Source organism: Cebus imitator, unplaced genomic scaffold (assembly GCF_001604975.1).
Source record: "Cebus imitator isolate Cc_AM_T3 unplaced genomic scaffold, Cebus_imitator-1.0 Scaffold108, whole genome shotgun sequence".
NCBI lineage: Eukaryota > Metazoa > Chordata > Mammalia > Primates > Cebidae > Cebus > Cebus imitator.
Window position 1 is genome coordinate 4352114 of NW_016107423.1, and position 23552 is coordinate 4375665.

At 39.9% G+C, this 23552-nt stretch overlaps 1 protein-coding gene across 4 annotated transcripts in view; it reads right to left on the reverse strand.

Annotated features, from left to right (window-relative positions):
- DCLK1 (doublecortin like kinase 1) overlaps positions 1–22224 on the reverse strand; it is a 357491-nt gene extending 335267 nt beyond the window's left edge. For 2 of the 4 annotated variants that reach the window (XM_017537960.2, XM_017537961.2), the window contains exons 1-3: positions 21937–22224; positions 16574–16968; positions 1628–1974 (exon numbers count right to left, since the gene is read on the reverse strand). In XM_017537960.2, the coding sequence (XP_017393449.1) occupies positions 1628–1974; positions 16574–16949 (723 nt within the window). In that variant the 5' untranslated portion in view covers positions 16950–16968; positions 21937–22224. The remainder of the gene's footprint in view (positions 1–1627; positions 1975–16573; positions 16969–21936) is intronic. The other 2 variants (XM_037741824.1, XM_017537964.2) reach the window with 1 other exon arrangement.
- Positions 22225–23552: the final 1328 nt, after the last annotated feature.

The window sequence follows — 23552 nt, forward strand, 5'->3', positions numbered from 1 at the left end:
AGAAAACAATTGAGAACATCATACCTATTCTAGGGATTTATTCCTGAAATAAGCAAAATTAAATAATCAGCTGATGGCAAATTTTAGCTAAAGTGAATAAAGCTGATTTTTAGATTCAGTGTAGCTTTTTGGAATTCCCAAAATTCTGAAGTGAGGTGGGGAGAGAGAACATTTATCAATATGTATTCTTTGCTCTAATGAAACAATTTATACAAATATTTGAATAGGTAAATGTTTATGAAAATAAATAAACTCCCATCTTGAGAAAATTCAAAACTATAAGATGTTTAAATCACTCATTAGAAATGGAACCAGTGAAGGGCTTAAATGTGTAAATGTGAAGCTTGCCATCTTATTGCTAGTATAATTCACAAGCCATCATGAACTTTCTCATCATTGATATATTGATGACATTTAGGCTACAGACTCTTAGATCTAGAAGACTAGATCTCATCCATTAGAGAATCTCATCCATTAGAATCCTTAACCGCATGATACTTAGGGCAAGAGTTATAAGACAAGCAGAAGATAGTAAATACAAATGAACAACTGGCACGTATTCCTTCTTTCCTAATGAATTTTATAATTTAGAGCTTCTGAATGGATCCCTAAGGGAAGTATTCTTCTATGACTAATACTCTTTCTAGGATTAGCATCTATTTCTAATTCGTGAAGTCTGAATGTGCTACCTTTAAGAACTTGTAGGAGTCTTCTATTTAATAAGATCAATCTCTTAATTCATGAATCACTTTAATTTTAGTATTTACTATACATACAAATCATTCAAATTATCCCTCAAATTTTAAAAAAAAAGCATTTTGATAGCACAACATTAAAAACTAAACTTCCAGCAAAGATAGTGGGCTCAAAAATATAATCTGGTAAACTCTGAATGACTAGCAAATCATGCTATACATATAATCAACGTTTTTTTAATTCAACTCACCATCAGGGTTCTGTCAAAGCTTTACAAAAGTCATCCACCCAAGAAAATGAAAGGTGATGCTTCCTTTGGGTTCATCTGATCAACTCACATTAAAATGGCCACCCATCCAAGTCAACTGATGTTCATTCTGTACCTAAAACCCTCCCTTTTAATACTGAAAACACAAGATGCATACTATTCTAGAAATATGCCTTTAAAGCTATCCAGATGGAAATATGTCATTTCTCAGGTATATTTTTTTAATCTAGAAAATGTAAGTAAATCTCACTAGTGAACAGTACAAAGACTTAAAATATTTAGGTCAAAGAAATGAGTTAGAATATTCCCCATTGGTCACAGTTTACTTCCACACCTCAGTCACATCAAACGCCATAAGACGTATGAGAAAACTGAAAACAGATGACTGAAAACAACCATTATGTTAAGCAAATAATAAATGAAAAAGTAGAAATCCTTGAGTAATTATTTAATCTTCAAAGATACTTTTCTTACTTTATTCCTGTGAATAATCCTGCTCAACTCAAACTTCCGACTGTTCTGGGGCCAGCAAGTACATATTTGTTGGTTAAGTGACCTGGGTCCTTTAACAACTTGAGCAAAATATATGCTTTAGCCACGTATACCCTCCAACTCCTCAGTTCTTGCCTTCAAGTCAAAGTCACATCACAACACGTCTCTTACCTGTTTCCCATCCAACGTGTACAGGCGTTTCACCACTCCCGAATCCAGCTTGATGGCATCAGTGATATCAGTGAGGACCTGCTCAAAGGAATGAGCCGTTTTCTTGTTCAGCAGAATCCTGACAGCTTTCCGTGGCTTCACGCCACTTCTGATGATGGTGACCAGCTTGGGCCGAATGAAATCCTTATTCTCTCGCACCTCTGAAGGGCTCCCTTTGGCAGTGGCCAGTGAAGACACCGCCCGAGAAGCCGAGGTGGTCTTGACGTTCACCGACCAGTTGGGGTTCACGTTCTTGGTGTACTCCAGTTTCTTGAAGGGCTCTATTGAGCCACATACATAACTCTCTCCTAAGGAAGAGAGAAATATATTTAAATTTACCCTAAAATATACCCATTTCTTTTTTCCTACTTATCCTCCCTTTTGCCTTTTCTACTTAGGGGCAACAGCTAGCTCTGACTTTTCAAACAACAGAAGTATGATTAATAAATAGGGAAAACGAAATATTTCGGATTGCTAATCTGGCACTGTCAGCAAGAGATCCACATCCTGGAAAACAAAACAAAACATTATTCCTCCATTTCCACATCTTAAGATTGGTGATAGAAATGTTGATCTGCTTGAAAAGACCTCGGAGAAGTATGAAAGTGAATTTAAAATAAAAAATATTCCTTGGGAATTAGAGATATTTAAATTTGCAGAAAATTTCAAAATTGGAAGTATCTACATTTGCTACCTGAGATAATGTAAACACTAAGAATGAATCAGAATATAGCATCTTAAAGTAGTCATGTAATTTACAAATTTGATGAGAGTTGATGCTAAAGATTTTGTAAAGCCCAGTAAAATTCCAAAAGCAAGCAAATAATCCCCCTTCCTTTTCTCTCATCTATGTAGTGCCGATCACAGTGATCCACACATAAAGTCAACTTATACTTGTTCATAAATAAAAGGTTTTAGAAGTGTTCAATATACAAACTACAGCTTCAAAAATGAACTCAGAAATAAATATAATCAAATTTTTATTAAAAAATGACTCCTTAGCAGGAAATCTTTTAATGAAAATAATCAGACATTAAGTAGATGTGGATCACACACAAAAGAAATAAAAACATGAACCAAGAGACAACTAATTGTAAAATGATGAATTCTAGATATATATTTCATAAAGTTAGGTCAAAGCATTTTGAAATTAAAGATTTCATAATGGCTTTTTCTCTGTGTTAATAAGTTTTTGTAACTAGGAATAGGTAAAAATGCTTAAAGGCCTTCATAATTGCAGGTGAAGTGACCTAGGCCTAATATAACACAGCCCATTGGCTTTTATCTAAGTCCTTGTATTATTTTTAAATTAACAGTGCAAGCATCCAAGGCCACAGAACAAGTAGTCATATAAAAATAACTGAAGCAACCCAGCATGGTGGCTCACGCCTGTAATCCCAGCACTTTGGGAGGCAGAGGCGAGCAGATCACAAGGTCAGGAGTTTGAAACCAGCCTGGCCAATATGGTGAAACCCCATCTCCACTAAAAATACAAAAATTAGCCAGGCGTGGTGGCATGTGCCTGTAGTCCCAGCTACTCTGGAGGCTGAGGCAGGAGAATTGCTCGAACTTAGGAGGCAGAAGTTGCTGTGAGCCAAGATCACACTACTGCACTCCAGCCTAGGTGAGAAAAATAAAAGGTAAACAATAACTGAAGCACACTTTCAAAAATTAGAAAGAACAGTTATACATGTTATTGAACACTTATTTTGCAGATGTTCTTAAAACATCCTCTAATGTGTATACATACACATTATACCTCACTAGAAGTTGTATGAATAGTGCAAGTTTAACCAACCCCCTTTCTATTCACCTGGCAGATCATGACTTGTTTCAGCTATGCCTTTCTCAGGATTTCACCAAATATCAAAACACATACATATTTGTGATATTTGTTTAAATCCTGAGAAAGGCACATTTGCGTACTACAGAAACAGTAGTGTTTTGGGAGGTTTCATGGAGTGATTGAGGGAATGTGTTCTCTTTCCGGGTCCACAACGGGGCGTAGTTTTAAGGGCAAGAACTTCCCAGCGCCATGCCCTTCTCCCATGCCTCTCCATCTGGGAGATTTAAGGGTTTCTGTTTTAATTTTCGCGGGCGTGGGAAAGAATCAGAAGTCAATCACTCCAGCGGAAGTTTAAGGGAACTCTTTTCATTGGCCAGGGGGCTTGGAGAGGGAGGGAATTCCTCCCAGATTAAAAGTCCCTGTCCCCCTCATCCGGCTGGATTTCCTGCTGTAGTGGAAGCTGATTTTCTCCTCCTGGATTCCATACTTGGGTCCCTTTCCACATTCTTCATGGAAGCTCTCTCTCTCTCATCTTTTTCTCTCTCCTTTCTCTTTTTCTCTGCCTAAGTTACTTCTCTGCAAAAACTCTTTGGGGTCTGATATTTTCTTACAAGCGCACCCGCCATGGTCCCCTCTCCAATTCTTGGGTAAGTGAGAGACCAAAAGCCTGCAAAAACTTCCTCTCAGGGGAGCTAAGCGCTCTCTTGCACCACAAAACCTGCCAACATGATAACCTAAACATGGTAGTGGGAGGAGAGAATTGGAAATTCAGGCTCAAGACCTGACCTCTCCAAGCATGTGACTTTGGACAAGTCCCTCAGATTTCTGGTTGGTGGTTTATTTATCTATAAAACAAAACCCCACTAAGTTTTTATGAAGATCAAATTAGAAGATGGAAATCAAAGTGATCTCAAATGCAAACTTGCTATTTAAGTGAAAATGACCTGAGGCTACATTACTCTGATCATGCAGTAAGCCTGAAGAAAAATTCAAAAACAAAATTACTAGAACTAGAACTGATTTCTAGTTCAATATAAGCAGATCTTATATTGAACAGTTAGTTACCAGTGGACACTACGTTGGGTCCATGTCAATGTGAGAATGCCCCAACGCTCCCCAGTGAGACATACAGCATGTAATTGAGCTGGCAAAGCCAGCCTTTGTCAGAATTCGGTGCTAATTGAACATATACAATTGTCTGATTATTTGTAAGTTTATGTACTAAGCTAATTAAAAGCAAAACAAAGATATAGAGAGTTTACATTTCAACAAAAACAATATATTAAAAATATACATTAAATTAGAAGAGGGAGCAACTTTAAAGAAGATAGCAACATGGAATGAGTTTGTTAAAAGAGAAAAGAAAAGCTTTTAAAAAATATCTTCTTAGATAAAGCACTCTGAAAATGTTTAAAAGCATAAGAAAGTTCTCCAATGACAACTCTGAGAAGGTGTTGATGGTCTGGTTCAAGCAACAATGATGAGAAGAAATATGTGTTTAATCTGTGCTGTAAGTGTTAGGCTCCTCTGCCTGGATAATCAGATTTAAAGGCTGGAGTGAGAATCTTCAAGAAGGATGTGAGACTCTAGTAACAGATGATACTGTGCTAACAGGAAAGTAACTGCTAAAGGAAGGAGAAGGAGCTGCCACCAAATCCAAGATCACACCACAGTCATTGAGAGTCTGCAATACTATTCAGGAATTCAGGAAAGGCCCAGATGGATTTCCTTATGCTAATAAATTTCCATTGATTTCCTATGCTAATAAACTTCCATCTTACTGTGCAAAGAAATTTCCATTAAATCTATTTGAATCCATATTTTAACTATTTTTGCTGTAATCATAATACTGAACTTCTCTCTGCCACAAGAGATGTGGTTCCTGCTTTAACACAGTTAAAGCTGGTTGTATTTTCTGATTTTTAAAAAAACACCTTTTCAATTAATAGGCTAATCATCATCGATTATTATAAATTAACAAATGTGATTGTTCTGAATGAGAATAATACATAGTTTTGATTTGGTCAAATAGCTCTGGATATCCAGTGTTCAATCTCTTCCTTAATGTGACTGGGAGTTAAGAGATAAGTTATAACCTTGTTTAAATAATCATTTTTAGGGTGCATTCAAGTATTGACATGAGGTATGTGTGTTAAGTGCCACTCAAAAATAACAAGATAGGGTCAAGCATGATGGCTCACACCTGTAGTCCCAGTTACTTGGGGAACTGAGGTGAGAGAATTGCTTGAGCCTGGGTGAATGAGACTGCAGTGAGCCATGATTGTGCTACTGCACTCCAGCCAGGGCAACAGAGTGAGATCCCATCTCTTGTTATTTAACAAACAAGAAAACAAACAAACAAACAAAAACCCCACAAGATAAAGTAAGCTTATAATTACCGTAGTATACTTCCTCTTACATACACTAAGCCACCTCACACTCCAAAGTCTTTTGGTATAACTTCTGCAACAATGAAATAAAAGTGAATTTATCTAAAAAACAAACAAACAACAACAACAACAACAACAAAACCCTAAAGCATATTTGAGCAAAATAGCCCAAAATTTGTTTTGAAAGTTTTGCATTACTTCCTGCAGGTGAACTTGAACAGGGATGGCATGATTGCAAAGCTCTTAGAGGTGGTACTGGAAATTACAAAACATAATTTACTGGTTAGTTATCATACAGTGAGTTTTTTGTTTTTGTTTTTTCAGTTTGTTCAAGCCCTAAAGATTGTAGAATAAGACTGAGTCTCCACTTGAAATTTAATACTGTGGGTGTCTAAGACACCCCAACAAATAGCAAGAACTGCTGAAGCAGCATCTGCCTGAATTTTGTTGTGGCATTTACAAAGGCCAAAAACTAATCTTTGTTTTTAAGTAGAGAGAGAGATAAAGAAAATGACAGTTTTTTTTAAAGGCAAGGAAATAAAGCATGAAAATATGTTTAGATTCAACTAATACTAAAATGTCAGAATACGGTAATTTCTTTCCTGAAAGATATCAGTATTTTCAGAAAGTTGGAGGATGAAATAATATTTAAGTAATCATATCAGATTATTTTTAAGACACTAAAGAGTCCTTGTTTAAAAAATCACTATGTATTTTTATTTGTATGTGTTTTTTTTAAATTTTTTTGAGACAGAGTCTTACTCTGTCACCCAGGCTGGAGTGCAGTGGCATCATCTCAGCTCACTGCAACTTCTGCCTCCTAGGTTCAAGCAATTCTCCTGCTTCAGCCTCCTGAGTAGCTGGGATTACAGGCATGCACCACAACACCCAGTGAATCTTTGTATTTTTAGTAGAGACAGGGTTTCACCATGTTGGCCCTCCTGGCCTCTAACTCCTGGCCTCAAGTGATCCACCCATCTCGGCCTCCCAGAGTGCTGGGATTACAGACATGAGTGACCACATCTGACCTATATTTTTAAATGATCATACTTCCCATTATTCTTCAAAGCATAGCAATACATTTTCTCTAATAATATTTATTATTTTTAAAATCTGCTAAGTTAATTCTACTTTCACATTAGCTTCCATTATGACATTAGAATATTTCCGCTTAAAATGAATTCCCTAGGCATTATAAAAAACTGACAATGTGATACCAGTTCCTTGAGTGACTGATATGTCAGCTATAAAACTATTCCTCTACAAGACTCTATATTGGGGGATTCTACAAATTTGCCTCTTATTATGGGAGTGTTTTCATCGGCTAAGAGTTGTAAATTCTAGTTCTGACATTACTTAACTTCAGTCTGAAAATGACTTCATCTCTATCCTTCACATTACTAGAGCTGGTTGTTATCTCCTCTAGGCTTTCTTTAAGATCAATATGTGGCATATTCAAAAGTATTTCAAGTGAGGGATATCTGTAATATATTTCATTTTTCCAGAGTATAAACTTTCTGATTAAAAACTCTGGCAATTAAATTTCATTATTGTGAGTTACGGCAAAAACTCAAAATATATATTGAACTGAATTAAATTACATGAAATATTGTTTACAGAACAGAATATCATAAAGTGCCTTCTGGATATTGCATTTTATGAGGCAACTCAGATATATACAACAACATTTATAATCTACCTGGAAGTCACCAGCTTAAGATTATTTTCATAGAGCTATTAAAGGCAAGAAAAAAGATTTCCCAAAGGTGCTTATGGGTCATTCTTTCACAGAAGTCTTCCATAATATAATAGAACATAAAAGTAAGCTTATAGAAAATGGATTTGAATGTGTATGTCAGACCTGTGGAAATGTCAACTTCTCAAATCCAAAGCAACAGAAAAACAACATGAAGGAGAAACATGAGAGATCCAAACTTTTTGAAATTGAAAAGTAGAGACTCTTTTTCTTATTTCTTATTATATCTTATTATAATAAGCATTGGTTATTATAATTTACAAATATACAAGGTACAAAAATAGATAGCCAAGGATAAAAACAAAGAATATGTGAAAAACACATGGAAAGATGCTCAAATAGTAAACCAAGAAATGCAAATTAAAGCAGATTTAAGATGTACTCTTGTACCTATTATAATTGCAGCAAAAGAATAATGGAAATAAAGTGGTGTTGAGGTTGCAGCAACAAAATAATATAAGGTACTAAAATATATGACAAAGGATAAACACAAAATAAAGCATAACTAGAAAACATCACTACAGACATTAAATTGGTAATAATCTTTAAAAACAACATGGAAAACTACTTGGAGCCATGAAAATGTTTATACCCATAATCTCATTGCTAAAAATTTTGCCTTATAACAGAACAACAAATAACAAAACTGTGACAAGTACATACAGCATTAGCAATGAAACCTAAAAATTAAAAACCACCTCCTAAATCCTGAGTCATAGGTGTAAGACCTAACTTAGCCACTCTGGGGAGGGAAAGAAACCTAAGCCAGGAGCCTGTCTTCAAATAGCTTAGAAAGCAAGATTTGTCTATGAAAAGATTCCACCACAAGGCAGTAAGTGATAATTGCTAAGTAAGTGATCTAAGCCACCCTAATTCGGAGGAGAAAGAAATCACTTCCCACTTCCCACTGGGCTATCAATGAAAGGGAAATGGAATTCACACAGGCCTTGAAAGCAAAGGTAAGATTATCATTGATAGAAAACAGAGAGGACAGCATTTCAGATAAAAATAAAATACTAACATGCTCTATTGCACAGTATAGAAAGGGATATTCTGTGATATATTAATATATTGTCTCAAAAAAATTAAATGAAAATGGTTCCACAGATGGACAAGTTAGATAAAATTGAATCAGGCAACAAGGTCAGAATTTTTACACATCATCAGCCCTGGGTGATAGACAGGTTACATTGGCTGTGGTGTAAACGAGGGGCTGAAGTGAACATGGGGAGAGAGGTCAAGATATTCCCTGGAAAGTCATTACAGTTGACAAGGAGATGAGGTGAACTGAATGTTACGTATCTACACTAGTGACAGAGGAGTGGATGCTGTGAGGTGTACTTAGCAGATATAACCAGCCAGAATTGGCAGTTGATTGGCTATGGGTTCCAAGGGAATATGAGGCAACAAAGACATTGAAGTGATGGCACTGACAATTCTCTTTGGGCCTACTTTCCATACACTACAATAGGTACAATTAGAAGGGGAACAGGTTTGGATTAGGCAGTAAAGAAGGAAATTAACTTGGCTGTACACATATTAAACTTGAAGTTCCTAGAGGCCAATCAGTTGGAGATTTCAAGCAAACAGAAATAGGTGATGGAGAAGAGAGAGCGAGGTGGAGAAATGTCTTAAGCAGAATCAACAAAATTTGATGATAGCTTGGATTTGAGGGAATAAGAGAAAAAGAAGTTAAGTTATGTGACGTCTTAGTCCTTTGGCTGCTGTAACAAAAGACCATCAGCTGGAGGCTTATAAACAACAGACATTTATTTCTCACTGTTCTAGAGGATGGGAAGTCCAAGATGAAGACACAGGCAGATTCAGTGTCTGGTGAGGGCCCACTTCCTCACAGATGGTGCCTTCTTATTGTATCTTCACAGGGCTGAAGGGGCAAGGCAAGTTTTGGAAGCTTCTTTTATAAAGCAATGAATGTCATTTATAAAGGCTCCAGTCTCATGAACTAATTACTTACCAAAAGCCCTATCTCTTAATACGTTAACATGTGAATTTTGAGGGAGTCCCAAACATTGGGACCCTAGCAGGTGGTAATACATGCTGGAACATGACAGAAAGAATGAATTCTGGAAAATGGAAAAGCATGAGTCCACAATTATACATGTTGAGTTTGAAAGAACTATGGAAGAGAAATAGTTATACACATCCAGGTAGTTGCAGTGCAGAAGAAAGATTGGATTTGGGAATAATAGGTTTTAAAAGAATGGTTAAAATAATATTAGTTGATAAGATCACAATAGATAATCCAAAGACAGGAAAATGGAGAACAGTGATGTTTAGGTGTTTGGCAAGTAAAGAGGGAAAAGAAAATCACCATTAGAACATCAGAGAACTAACTGCTATGGGCAAGATCCACCAATAAAGGCCAAAATTCATGGGCAAAAGCTTAAGGAGAAACAAGATATTTACATAGCATCAAAGTTTCTTCCCGAAATATTAGTTACAAAGGGGAAAATTATAACTTTAGAGTGAATATATCTGTCAGACACTGCCTTCACCAAATGATCACGGATAACCAAGGAGACATACCAATATCACGTACCCCCTACAATGCTGTACTGAGAACAAAACGTGACTTTTGTGCATAACATCAATTTAATCATCAGACAAACCTAGATTGTGGGACATTCTACAAGATAACCACCCAGTATTCTTCAAAACTGTCAGTCATCAAAAATAAGACTGAAGAACTGTCATAGCTTCAAGGAGCAAAAAACAGACACTACAACTAAATGCAATGTGTGATTCTGGAATTTTCTTTTTTAAAAAAGACATCAGTGGGGAAAAAAATAAAAGCCAAATGAAGCCTGTAGTTCAGCTACTGTATCATACCAAAGTTAATTTCTTAGTTTTGCTCATTGTACCATGATTTTGTGTGCTCTTCCATTATAGGAAGATGGGTGAAGGGTATACAGGAACTTCCTATCTCTGTGATACTTCTATAAGTCCAAATTAACCTGAAAATGTAATGTTAAAGAAATGAAGCAACTAGCCTAGAAAAAAAGAGGTTGAATTGAATCTCTACCTCACATATTACACCAATATGACTTCCATTAAAATATTTTTTAAGTGAAAACATAAAAATACCACAAGAAAATGAGGAAAATGGCTTTATAATCTCTGTATGTAGAACCCAAGAGGCTATAAATCAAGCTATAAATAAATACATTTGATCATATAATGGTTTTACACATCTACATGGCAAAAAACACAATAAATGAAGTCACTCACTGAAGAGAAATCTGGAAAAAATACAGTCATGTGCCACAACGTGTTTTTCAACGACAGACTACACATATGACAGTGGTCCCATAAGATTATAACACCATATTTTTATTGTACCTTTTCTATGTCTAGATATGTTTAGATACACAAATAGTTGCCATTGTGTTATATTGTCTATAGTATTTAGTACATTAAGAAGCTGTACAGGTTTGTAGCCTAGGAACAATAGCTGTATAGGTTTGTAGCCTGGGTGTGGAGTAGGCTACATCATCTAGGTTTGTATAAGTACACTCTATGATGTTCCCACAATGGCAAATTGCCTAACAACACATTTCTCAGAATATATCCACATCATTAAATGACACACGACTGTACTCTCAATCATTATTACAAAAAGTTAGTACCTTTAAAAGAAAAAATTCTACAAGTTAATAAAAAAGGCCCCAACCTGATAGGAAAATGATCATAAATGATGGAGAAACAATGCACAGAAAATGAAATACAAATGGCTTTTAAAGATGAAAATTAAAACTATGAGACGTTATACAGTTTTCTTAATGGGTTAGTTAATAGCAAATCCTCTGATTACAAACCACCTTATTGAGGGTAGAGAAACAGCCACTTTCATACATAATTGGCTTGAGTGTAAACTAAAACCACTTTTATGAAGGGAAATCTTCCAAACAGTGCTTAAAACTTTAATGCTTGTACCTCTCTATCCAATAATATTACTTCTCAGAATTTATCCTAAAGATATTCTCCTACATGAGTGGAAAATATCTATCCAAGGATAGTCATCACAAAACTGTTTATAATAACAAAGGATTGGACACAACCTAAAAGCACATTGATAAAAGACTGGTTAAATAAATTGATGGTGCCTTTGGATAAAGGAGTACTATGAAGTCAGTGAAAGAACACAGTAGTTCTGGATGTACCGATGTGGAAAGGTCTTCAGGATATATTGTTAAGCACACAAAGCAAGGTATAGAACTACGGGCATGGAAAGTTACCTCTGGGCAAATTACAGGACTGCCACACCTTATCTATCCATGGTTTCAGTTATCTGCAGTCAACCAAGGTCCAAAAATATTACATGAAAAAATCCAGAAACAAACAATTCATAAGTTTTAAACTGCAGGCAGCTCTTAGTAGCGTGATGAACTCTCACGCCATCCTGCTTCTTCCATCTTTAACACAAGAAGGGCAAGTACAGTACAACAGGATGTTTTGAGAGAGACACCACATTCATATAACTTTTATTACGGCATATTGTTATCATTGTTCCATTTTATTATTTGTTATTGTTGTTAGTCTCTGGCCATGCCTAATTTATAAATTAAACTTTATCACATACCTTACATCATATACATGCCTTTATCATAGGTATGTATTCGTAGGAAAAAGCATAGTATATACAGGGTTCAGTACTATCTGCAGTTTCAGGCAACCACTGGGGATCTTAGAATGTATTTCCTTCCAGGATAAGGGGGCATTGCTGTATATGTGTCCTTCACATGCACTGGTATCTCTGAGAGGATACTCAAGAAACTAGTAGGCTGAGTGTAGTTATCTTACACCTGAAATCTCAGCATTTTGGGAGGCTGAGGTGGATGGATGGCTTGAGCCCAGGAGTTTAAGAACAGCCTGGGCAACAAGGCAAAACCCTGTCTCAAAAAATAAAAGAAAAAGAAAAGAAAAAGAAATTAATAAAGTGGTCCCCTCTGGGGAATTTTTGGAAGAGTATGTTTTATAGCTTTTCAAAAATTAATTTTAAAAATTCAATATAGCAAGAAGAGGCATAGAGAAAGCCAGTAAAATGAGGAAATAAAGTAGAGAATGCCCCATTAGGAAATAGGAAAAGATGGGTAATCCAGAAGCTGTGATAGGAAAGAGATTCCCTAACTGTGGAGTGAAGCATAGGCTTAATCTTGAGAGGGGAATTATGATGGGAACTTGGAAAAAGCCTTTGTGCAAACTATAGCTCCAGAGTCAGGCAATGTCCATAGAGGGTTAGTGAAAAGCCAAGGCATGCATGAGAACCAAAGAAGAAGAGGGGCTCATCTCTAATAGTGCAGATCTGATGAACAAATTCATTTATATGTATCCTGAATGATGTATCTACAGAGTTTTTATCTTAATGCTTAAAGAAAATGTTCCGACCTTCTCACATGTACATTTTCACAAAATGTTAAAAGGATAACTCAGTCACTCCACCAATGCTCCAGGTTTACATTACATCTTTCTCCTAAGAGTTCAAAGGCTTTAAATGTCATATGTTGATTTATCTTCACAACATTTACATACCTACAGTAGAATATAGATGGTGCAAAATTGGGGGAAATGAGGCCAAGTCTCAAGATGAATCACTTGCAGAAATAGGCCTGCAATTCAACTTTCCTTATTAAGCATCATGATCTTTTTAAAAAACATATTAAGGCCATTTTGAAAGCAAACAAGAGTGTCACCTTTGGAATGCTCTTAAGTGTGTGTATGTGTGTGTGTGTGTGTGTGTGTGTGAATGTGTGTGTATATATATACATATGTGCATAGGTGACACACATACACATACAATCACAGATGAACACATTCACACTGACCATATAATTTGGGCTCAGCTAAATACATACAGCTAGCTCTACCAACATGCTTAAACCACACTTAGGAATAATAATCCATATATATAAACAAAACAGTGACAGCGACCACAAGACTGTTATAGATAAAGAAATTCACAAATATCATTGTAATTCAGAATTTTTAGTCTGAGAACAAGCGAGAAAGAGCAAGAGAATAATTATAAGTCAAATACACTTGCCACTGCACCCACTAAAAGGATTTAATTTAAAACTCAAACATCATCATATTGGAAGGGAAAATGAAAAGCTAATAACACACATTGACGTTTACATAAAATTAGTATGTAAAGTGAGAGATATGAGCCTAATGATGAATATGAACCAACGGTTTGCATTTTAACAGACTAAGCAAAAAATGTAATTGACAAAGAGGCGAATCTAAATGAATTTCCAGCTATTTAAACACTGAGTGCAGCTGCATGCTAATTGTCAGTGTTATGAATTAGAAAAAAATCTGTTTAAATGAAAATTCAAAAAATAAATGCAGCCAACCTGTGAACTCACACACTGTACCAAAGTTACCATTCATTCAATCAGAGAATTTTTTTTTTCAAAAGGTCATTTTTAAACATCAGATTATTCAATTGGCAGTTACTTCATATTGATTAAGGGGAAAAAGTGTTTTGGGGCAAATGAAAATATTAAAGTGTTTCAGGGAGCTGCATCTTTCTTTCCTTGAATTATGTCAAGATTAAAAACATTTGTTTTCAAGAAGAAGCTAATACAATAACACTTCGATGTCACTAACAGCCATGGGAACAACTTAGGATTTGCAGTTAACTTCACAATGAAACATCTACCATTCCATTATATCTAAAAAATCCACTGTATTAAAACAAACACAAGGGTGCTTTTCATAGGAACTGAATTCATAGCACACAGCATCTTAGAGGTAGTTAAGAGCTCAAGCTTTGGCACTAGCCTTCCTGGGTTCAAATCCTAACTCTATCATGTATTTCTTCGTGAGTTTGAGCAGATCATTTAACCACACTGTACCTTGCTTTGCTCACGTTAGTATAAGGATAACAGTGTTCCTGCCTCCTAGGATCATTGTGAGAATTAAATGTATTTATATATACAAGGATTTGACCAGTGCCTGGCCCATGCTCAGTAACTGAGAGCTATCATTATTACCTTCAGTCAAGATATCAGTCCCTCAGAGCAGCATTATTTTCCAGTAAAAGACAAAGAAGATGGTGGCAAGTATGCCACGATTTTGCTGGTTCTTAGATGTGAAGGGAGAACTGTCATGTGCCACGTCCCAGACCCTCTTCTTGGTGGATGGGAGTCATTGGAGTATCTCTGGCCACTTCTAAGTAAAGATTATTTTGGGTGCGAAACTTTTTGAAGTCCCCCAACCCCCATAGATGCTACATAAATGAGTCTGGAACAGAGTGAGGTGTCAACCCATGGCTGTGTTAGGACATGCTTTGAGATCTTGCCATATTTTTCCCTACAGTACTATCAGCCCTCAGAGGAATGGCTTGTTGACTGGTCATGCACCTGACTTTGCATATGACTTTTATCCAGATCCCCAGGACTATACCACCAAATGTTTCATTTAACCTTGGGTTTCCCAAGGTCATGCAAAGGACAGGGCACAAAAATTAAAGCTGAAACAGTAAAATTTCATGTTCATTCTTCTCCTTTAATTTACTCAAGTTCCACCCTCTGAGTAGAAGGAAAAAGGCCAAGTCCACGGGCATGTTGGCAGCATGTCAAGTCACCAAAACGGGATGTGAATTCCCACAAAATAAACACAGGCTCCTCTGCATGCTCTCAAGGCCAGTCACACTGTGATCAGGCTGGCATTCCTGCCAAGGGATGAAGGGGAGCAAAATGGGAGAAGCCCCCAGCCTTGAGCCACAAACAAACACTGGTTACAAAGCAGGACAAGAGGGCTATGTTAGTGTGCAGTCAGGGGAGAGCAACCCCCAGCTCCAACAGGGATGCAACGGGTGCTTCCTGCTACCTGCACAAGAGAGGGAGGGGATTACATGGCATCCCTGCTGGACCCAGTTGGGTTACACGGCCTGAGCAGATAGCTCTGGAGTAAAGATGAACTCAAGGGGAAATCAAGCTCTTCCAACACTCTCTCTGACCTCCCTCTCCCAGGTTCTTTTGTGCTATCTACTTCTTCATCCTTAGGGCCTTGAGATCTCAATCTCAGAAAACCAACTCTCCAAAGAGGATCTGCTAGCCTCTTTGCAGCTTGGTATACATTTAATCCCGGTCCTTTTCCTCCAACGCATTTTAATTGGCAATGGTTTCTAAGGCAATGGCAGGCTTTATGCCCTGTTCAAATAGGGTCAGTCCTGAGGCAAGTGTAGTCCAGCGTTGGTGACCTTCTCTGCTTGCATAAGACACCAGACTGCAACCGTGGATGCAAACAGTCCTATTTCCACATTAAATGTCTGAAACAGATAATTACTATTAACCTAAATTGGACTAAAAAAATGAAACTGAAGAGACTATTCCCTGCATCTCAGTGAGTATCTGAGAAAGACAATAATCCTTTAAACTCAAAAGGAAGCATCACAGTGGAATGAGTTGTCAGAAAACCTAAGTTTTGGTTCAGGGTCATCACCATCTTACCATGTAACCATGGACATGTCATTTGAATTTTCTGGTCCTCAGTCTCCAAAGATAAAATTAATGGATTTGATGGCTATCAAAGGTTCCTTTCAACTCTAAAATTTCATGACCATTCGTCATTTTCAATTCAAGTACTTTCAGATATGGTGATAGCAAAAGTTTAATTTGCATTTAGAAATGAATATAAACTATGAGATTCAAGAGATAAAAATGGACTTTTAAAATTAATGCAACATGAGTGTGAGAAAGAAAATAGAGAATGCTGTAGAATTAGGCACTTTTCCCTTGGTCCATTATTATAAGCTACCTGACAATACCACTATTTTTTTTTCCATTTTATAGTACACAACAGCACATTCTAACATGTGAAACCATAAGGATTACAGCCATAAGGCTGAATGCCAACTGTCAGAGGACAAATGGGAGCCAGCTAAAACACTGCGGAAATCTGAGCCTGGAAGCTGTAGGGTCACGTGGGGGTTATCTCACGGCACTCACCTTCCACCAGTTGGTCCAGGCTGGAAATCTTCTTGAGCCCATCAATGGTGTAGATTGTTCTCACTCCCTGGGGCAAATTCACGTTATCCGACAGAGTTCGGGTCAAATCAGCCAGCAGGGCCTCAAAAGATCGGAACCGGTCTGGAGAGATGGCATACACAATCCCTTTGAAGTATCGATCTCCGTTTCGATAGAAACGAACCTTCTTGGCCTTCTTCTCGGAGCTGAGCGTCTGCAGCGTGCGGGTGCGGTAGAAGCTGCAGTGGGCGCTGTGCGTCGGGCTCGGCAGGCCGTTCACCCGCGACCCTCGGCTGTATCTCTGCGCCTTATCCCGCTCGTCGAAGTGCTCCAGCTCCATGTCTCTACCGAAGGACATGATGGACTTCAAGTAGGACCTACGAGCCCCAGAAACAAAAGCAGACACTCATATTGATGTGGATTTTATATATACATATATATATTTTTTTTGTTGTTGTTGTTGTTGTTTGTTTTTTGTTTTTTTAAATAAGGGACAGGGTCTTGCTCTGTCACCCAGGCTGCAGCGAGGTGGCACAATCATAGCTCACTGAAGCCTTGAGCTGCTGGGCTCAAGTGATCCTCCTGCATCAGTCTCTCTGAGTAGTAACAGGTTACAGGTGCCTGCCACCACACCTGGTTAATTTCCTCCATTATTCTGTTTGTTTGCTTTTAGTAGTAATGATGAGGGTCTTGTTATACTGTCCTGGCTGGTCTTGAATCCCTAGCCTCAAGCGACCCTCCCCAGCCCCTCAACCCTTTTGGCCTCCCAAAGTTTTGGGATGATGTTGTTTTGAGATCAGGATTTCAAAGGGTCTGCGTCAAAACAGCTGGGTGGAAATATTGCTGTAACTGATGACACATTTAATATGAGTTATCAAGTGGGACAGAAAGAGAAAGGGATGTGAATTCCCATAAAATAAACACAGGCTTTCTGCACGCTCTCAATACAAAGGGCCGACCCCAGGGGAAACAGCTTATTAATCAACTACAGATTTGTTAGAAGCAACTCCTAGGTTGCCTGCAGTGCATCAGGCTTCAAACAGAAAGTATTCCCAGCAGACACAACAACTTTCCAAAGTAGTGTCCTCTTTTACAAATGAAGAAACTGAGGCACAGAAAAATTTCTCCTAAATTGCTCCAAGTAATACAGTGGAGAAATGCTTGTACCAGCAGCTCTGCCCCAGGTCTCCCTGACTCCATAGCTTGCAGGGCAAGCGTGCTAATCCTGGTAGCAGGAAGAAAATAAGCTCTCATATCATTATACAGTGAAAGATAAGTAGCTATGGTGGGCTGGGACAGAAAGAGAGGGCAGGCAACATAACAGTCAGATTGTAAAAGTTTCACAGTGTTTGTGCACCCCATGGCCAGATGGAGAGCAAATTAAATCAGTCCGTAGGTTGATTTAAAACTTAAAGAAGATTTTCTAACATATTCACACATGCAATATTTTTAAAAGCAAATTCACTAAACCTCATTTACTGACATTTAGTACTTCAGAAAAGTTGAGTTTAAAAAAAAAGAAAAAGGAAGAGGAGGAGGAAGAGAAGGAAGAGGAACAACAAGAAGGAAAAAAATGTTCTTTGGAAGTACATTTCTTGGTTCTTCCTTTCACTAAGGCTCTCTATCTTTGTGATTAAAGAAATCCAGGTAAACCTCAATGTCAATTTACACTTGAAAGATGTCAGTTTACACTTGACCCCATGCTAGCTGTGTAAGCTTGAAAAATCTACGTAATCAACATCTTTAAGCGTCGATTTCCTCAATCACAAAATGGGGATAAGAAAAGTATCACCTCATAGTCGGCATTAACTATTAAATAAGTTCATGCACATAAAGTTCTTAGCATAGTGTCTGGCATGTGATAAGTACTCATTTTTTTATGAATAAAATCTGTTTTTCTGTTCCTGACCCTGTCACATAAAGACCTAGTAGGAATAGAATCTTTCTTTTCTGGCAAGAGTAGCCCCTGCTTTCTTCCTGATCTCCATCTCATGACTCCTTGAAAGTATACTTGCACTCCCAGCCCCTACAGCAGGCTGCCTGGGGAACAAGTTCATCCTTGCTGAGGGGTTGGTTGGTAAAGGTTTGTGGAGTCTTGCAGGGGAATCTGTGTTTTAACAGGACAATCTAGGAAGCAGAAAGATGAAAGCATTCAAAGGAAAGAAATTTTAATGACAACATCAGAGAAATGGAAAATTTGGAGCAAGAACCTTACAAGCACTTCCCAAGTCCCACCATATAGATGGACATCAGCTTTCTGAAAGTCAGCCAAAACTCACCAAAGTACCACTGTCTCCCTGACCTTTCTTTGACCCTCAATAAACTGACCTCTGCTTCATTCTGAGTGGCTAAAATTTCACACCCAAAAGCATGGCTAGAGATTTGGTACTACAGAAGTGAAGTGGAAGAAAGCAATATTTATTGAATGTCTAGGCTGTACCTGACACTATTACTCATCAATCAGTTGTATAATATGCTAAAAATTCTCTTCTAAACTTCATATTAATCCAACAAGCTAGGTAATATTATCAATACTCAGTTGAGTATGGAATTTATCCAGGGTCCCAAAATTATAACTGAGGTGGTTGAGATTTGAACCCAGATTTACTGTAACTCCAAAGCTGGTGTTTACATCCCTAGCCCATCTGAAACTGGTTCCTCTTCAGCATGAGAAGCAAGATTTTGTAAACCCTGACGCCTAACTAGCTCAGTGACCTAGGGCAGGCCACATAAATGATCCACACCTCGTCTGCACACAGCTGAGGCAGTGGTCAGCAGGCCTGTCATGTTTGTGATTCTATCTTCCTGCTTATGAGTCTATTGCTGACCCCACTGAAGGTCTAGGGAGGGAGAAATGAAGTGTGATTTAAACTTGGAGTGTTAATGAGTTCAGTGCACTTTGTTCCCTCCAAATATGAAAACAATTTCATGCCTCTTACTAACGCATAATAGTCAGAATTTGCATTTTTCAAAAAACGATCATACCATATATAGGCAGCTCTGAACTGGTTTCATTGATTTTGAAGTTAGAGAACTTTAAAATAATGATCACGTGATACCCAATCCTGTAGGCATTACTTATGTAACAGAACCAACTTTTGCCCATGATACTAGTAACTGCCCTTACTTTTTAATTTATATGTTTTTAAAGTGAGCTCTCTTATCTTCTAAAAGGGGGTGTGTCTTGGGGATGTAGTGGAAGACACTCCCAGTACTCACACTAACTCACTAAGCTCTTCAACATTTTGTAAATTTTAAAGGCCAAACTGGCTTTTGAAGTTTGTGTTTTATTCTTAAAGGCAGTGATCATTCTTCCACCACTAGGGGTTTTGGGAATTTCCTTCGAAATTGACGTAAACTAAAAGAAAACTAGCAGGGTGGTAGGGAAGGATGGCACAGTCCTGTTACCAGAAAGAGAGCACATCGAATTCTCAGTGACCGACAATTGTCAAAGGCCAAATAATTTGGCAATGGTCTGAATTCCCCAGGGGGAACAGGCTTTTATGACCAGGAATTCCCACACCAGATGAAAAAAGAAGAAAAGAACAATTTAAAATAGAAAAAAAAAAAAAGGTTTATTTTGTAACATTTTATTTGCATTTTTCCTCAAAGTGGATCACAGTTTCATCCAGGGCAGGGCTACACCTTTTACTTCCCTTCCCTGAACCTGTCCAAAAGTGGGCAATGGTGTCGACAAAAGAAACCCTACTCAGAGTGAAATCATTTTCAAGGCTCCAGCTACCTCTAAATGAAGCACACTCCACACCCTAGTGTGCCGGTAATTATTTGTGGCATCAAAATGGGTGTTCTTTCCCTCGCCTTGGCTTAGTCATACATGAGCTTCTGAAGAAGATCCACTGGTCTTCCACAGGTTTACACTTTCTGCACAGGAAGCCTGTGAGAACACACAGTTCAACGTTCAGAGACCATAGGTGGCCAAAGGCCTGAGTGCACATGTGCAGTGACACCAGGCTGGTAACCACAGTGCCTCAACCACAGCGACCACAGATACTGGAGGGAAGAAGGGCGACTGCCTCTCATCAGAGCTTTTCCTATAAATCCTGCCATTTCAAGAAACCAACATCCCTGATTGTTCTCAGTGGGATTTCTCACCATTTTGAGGAATCTCTGTTCATCCTTCTCTAGGTGAGCACATGGTTCTTGTTTCAGAAATTTACAAACACACGCACATACCAAGAAAAAAAAACCATAAATGCTACCACATCTAAATAGATGTTGGACCTTGAAGTCCCAAGGCATATTTTAACCGTAGGATTAGGATTCAGGTGGACTGGCAGGGAATAAAAGGCACACACATACCTTCCAGGCCCATGCACCACCACGGACGTAGACATCACAGGGTGTGTGCCTATCTTTTATAATTTTCCTCTATATGACCTCTCTTAAAATTCCTTCTAACCCGAATCCATGTGACATTTCATACTTAAAACGCTGTCCTACTTTCCTTTCCCACTGAAAGGCAATATATTTAGGAACAGTCATAAAATGTATTCACGGAACACCCTGCAGTGTGGTCGCTGAACGTGTGTACACCGTGCCTGGATACACTCGCAGGTGCAGCAGAGAGGAAGCCGGTTTGAATGAAACCTTTCATCTGCTCTCTCACCAACCAGCATCTCCTTGCCAAATCCAGCAGCAATTCCGCGCAAACCTGGTTTTCAAAAGCAGCATCTTTTGTGGGGCATTGCGGGGCTGTGCGTTTGCTCCCACTAGGAGGAAAAATGCCATTTCCTCTCCGCATGCTTTTAGCACTGCAGGTACTAATTTGAACATGAGGCAGCCTCGCTGTCCCTGAAGGAACTTGAGACCCTGCAAACGTACTTGCAACACCCACGCTGAAGCCACCACCACGCACGAATCGACCCCATCCACAAGCACACATAACTGGCCCGGGCACACGGGAAAGCACACACACAATAAGAGGCCGGGCCCGGCCACTCCTTCCCTGGTTCCCGCTCCACAGCCAGTTCTGACAATGACAAGCACCTCTCCTAGCTCCTCCGCCCTGGCTCTCCATCTCCACTAACAACGCGAAAAGCCTGGGGGGCCCACTCGCCCGACTCCAGGTTTAAAGCCCCGTGGCACCAGACAAAAGATCCAGGTGCCAGCAACCCCGGGGCCGCCCGCACGCAACGCCCCCGGGCCAGGCCAGGCTGGCCAAGGCAGGGCGGCCGCCTTTCGAGGAACGGCGGGCGGGGCGGCGGGGCCAAGCTGAGCGCCCGCCCTGCCCTAGGCGCCCCGCGGCTGCGGGCGGAGCGGGCGCTGCGGGGTCCCGGGGCCGCCCTCCCCGCAGCTCTCGCCCCCAGGGAAGGCAAACCACGCACCGGTCCGTGGAGAGACGCCGCCGGGGGTCTTTGTGGCCGTGCTGGGGGCCGCCTCCTGGTGCTGTCCTCGCCGGGCTGGGCGCGGCCGGGGCTGCGGGGCTGAGGGGCTGCGGGGCTGAGCGGCTGCGCGGCTGGGGGGCGGCGGCGGGGCCGGGCTGGGCGGCAGCAGCTGCTGGAGCGCGGCGTCTCGGCTGCGGCCACTAGTGCAGGGATGTGCCTCGGCCCGTCCTCATTGAAATGCGGCGCTTCGCACAGCCTCACTCCAGCCTCTCTCTCCAGAGGAGGGCGGCGGCGGCGGCGGGCGCGCTCCCTTTTCTTGTCTCACTCGCTCACACGCCCTCCCTTCTCCCTCCTCCTTCTCCTCCTCCGCGTGCGCGCCCCTTCGCCCCCGCCCTCCTTGGCAGGGCGCACCCACCACGGCTGCGCCCCGGGTCCTCTCCCCTCCCAGCGCCCTGCTCCCACCGCAGCGACCTCGGTGCATCCGACTTGACTACGCCCCTAAACCTCCTTAGTCCCCAGAAGTGGTCGTTGGGAGATGGGGGCAGATCAGATGTTGGAAGAGAACGTGGACAGGGCTGAGTTTGAGCGAGGAAGTGTGCAAGGCAGAGAGGTGATGCGGCCCAGAGATGAGGCCCCCACCTTCGGAGGAGGGAGGGAAGGACCCACACCCACACCTTTCGATGTGACCTCAAGGTCTGACACCTTTCCCAGGGTATGGAAGCCAGTAGATGACCCTCTCATCCTTCTTGCCCGGGATGCAGCGCCTCTCCAGATTAACAACCCTCCCAAGCTATGCACTCTGGTGGTTCCCTCAATCCCCCACTTTGGGACGAGCTGGATCTGCTCATGGATCCCACCCATCGTCTCCACTTAACCCCAAGATGTGAGTCACCCTTGGAATAGTGACCCCTGCTTAGAGTCAAATATGTTCCAACAGGCCCTTGAGAACTTAAGGGCCAGGTTTCACTGCCGGACACTTTGCGGTTGCCAAGGCTGGGTCTGCGGTGGAAAGCCCCATGAGCTCATGCAAGCTTCTCCTCCCAGAGCGGGAATGTTACCCCAGCCCAGACTGTTCACAGCTTCCTCCAGTCTTTGCTCATAGTCCAGGGAGTGGGAGCAGCTCCCAGATTTCGGTGAAATCTTAGACTTGCTCAGTATGCAGCCTGAATTTTGATCCAGTTAATCTGACTTTCAATACTGCCCCCAAGACCTGTGTTTGTCCCAAATACACATATATATACAAATACACATAAGTATTTTTCTCTCTTCCTGAGCCCACACCTTTCAATAGAAAATTAAAATTTTATTTTTCTCTTGTCCATTGAGCCCAGTTATGTGTTTGACTACTTATTATTAAAAAAGCACTATTCTGAAATACTTTCCAAGGATGATGTAAATGCTAAATAATTGCCATTTGTTTTAAAACACAGCTCATATGAGATGCATGTTACATATTCCACAAGTGATGCAATATTTATTTTTGAACTATTTAATAGCCTAGAGATGAGAGTGCAATGAACTCACCAAATTAACTAAATGCAAAGTACTAAGCCTATTCTTTCACGTTCTGATGCAAAATGAGAGCCATGGGGGTAAGTTCAGAGAAAGGAAGAGGC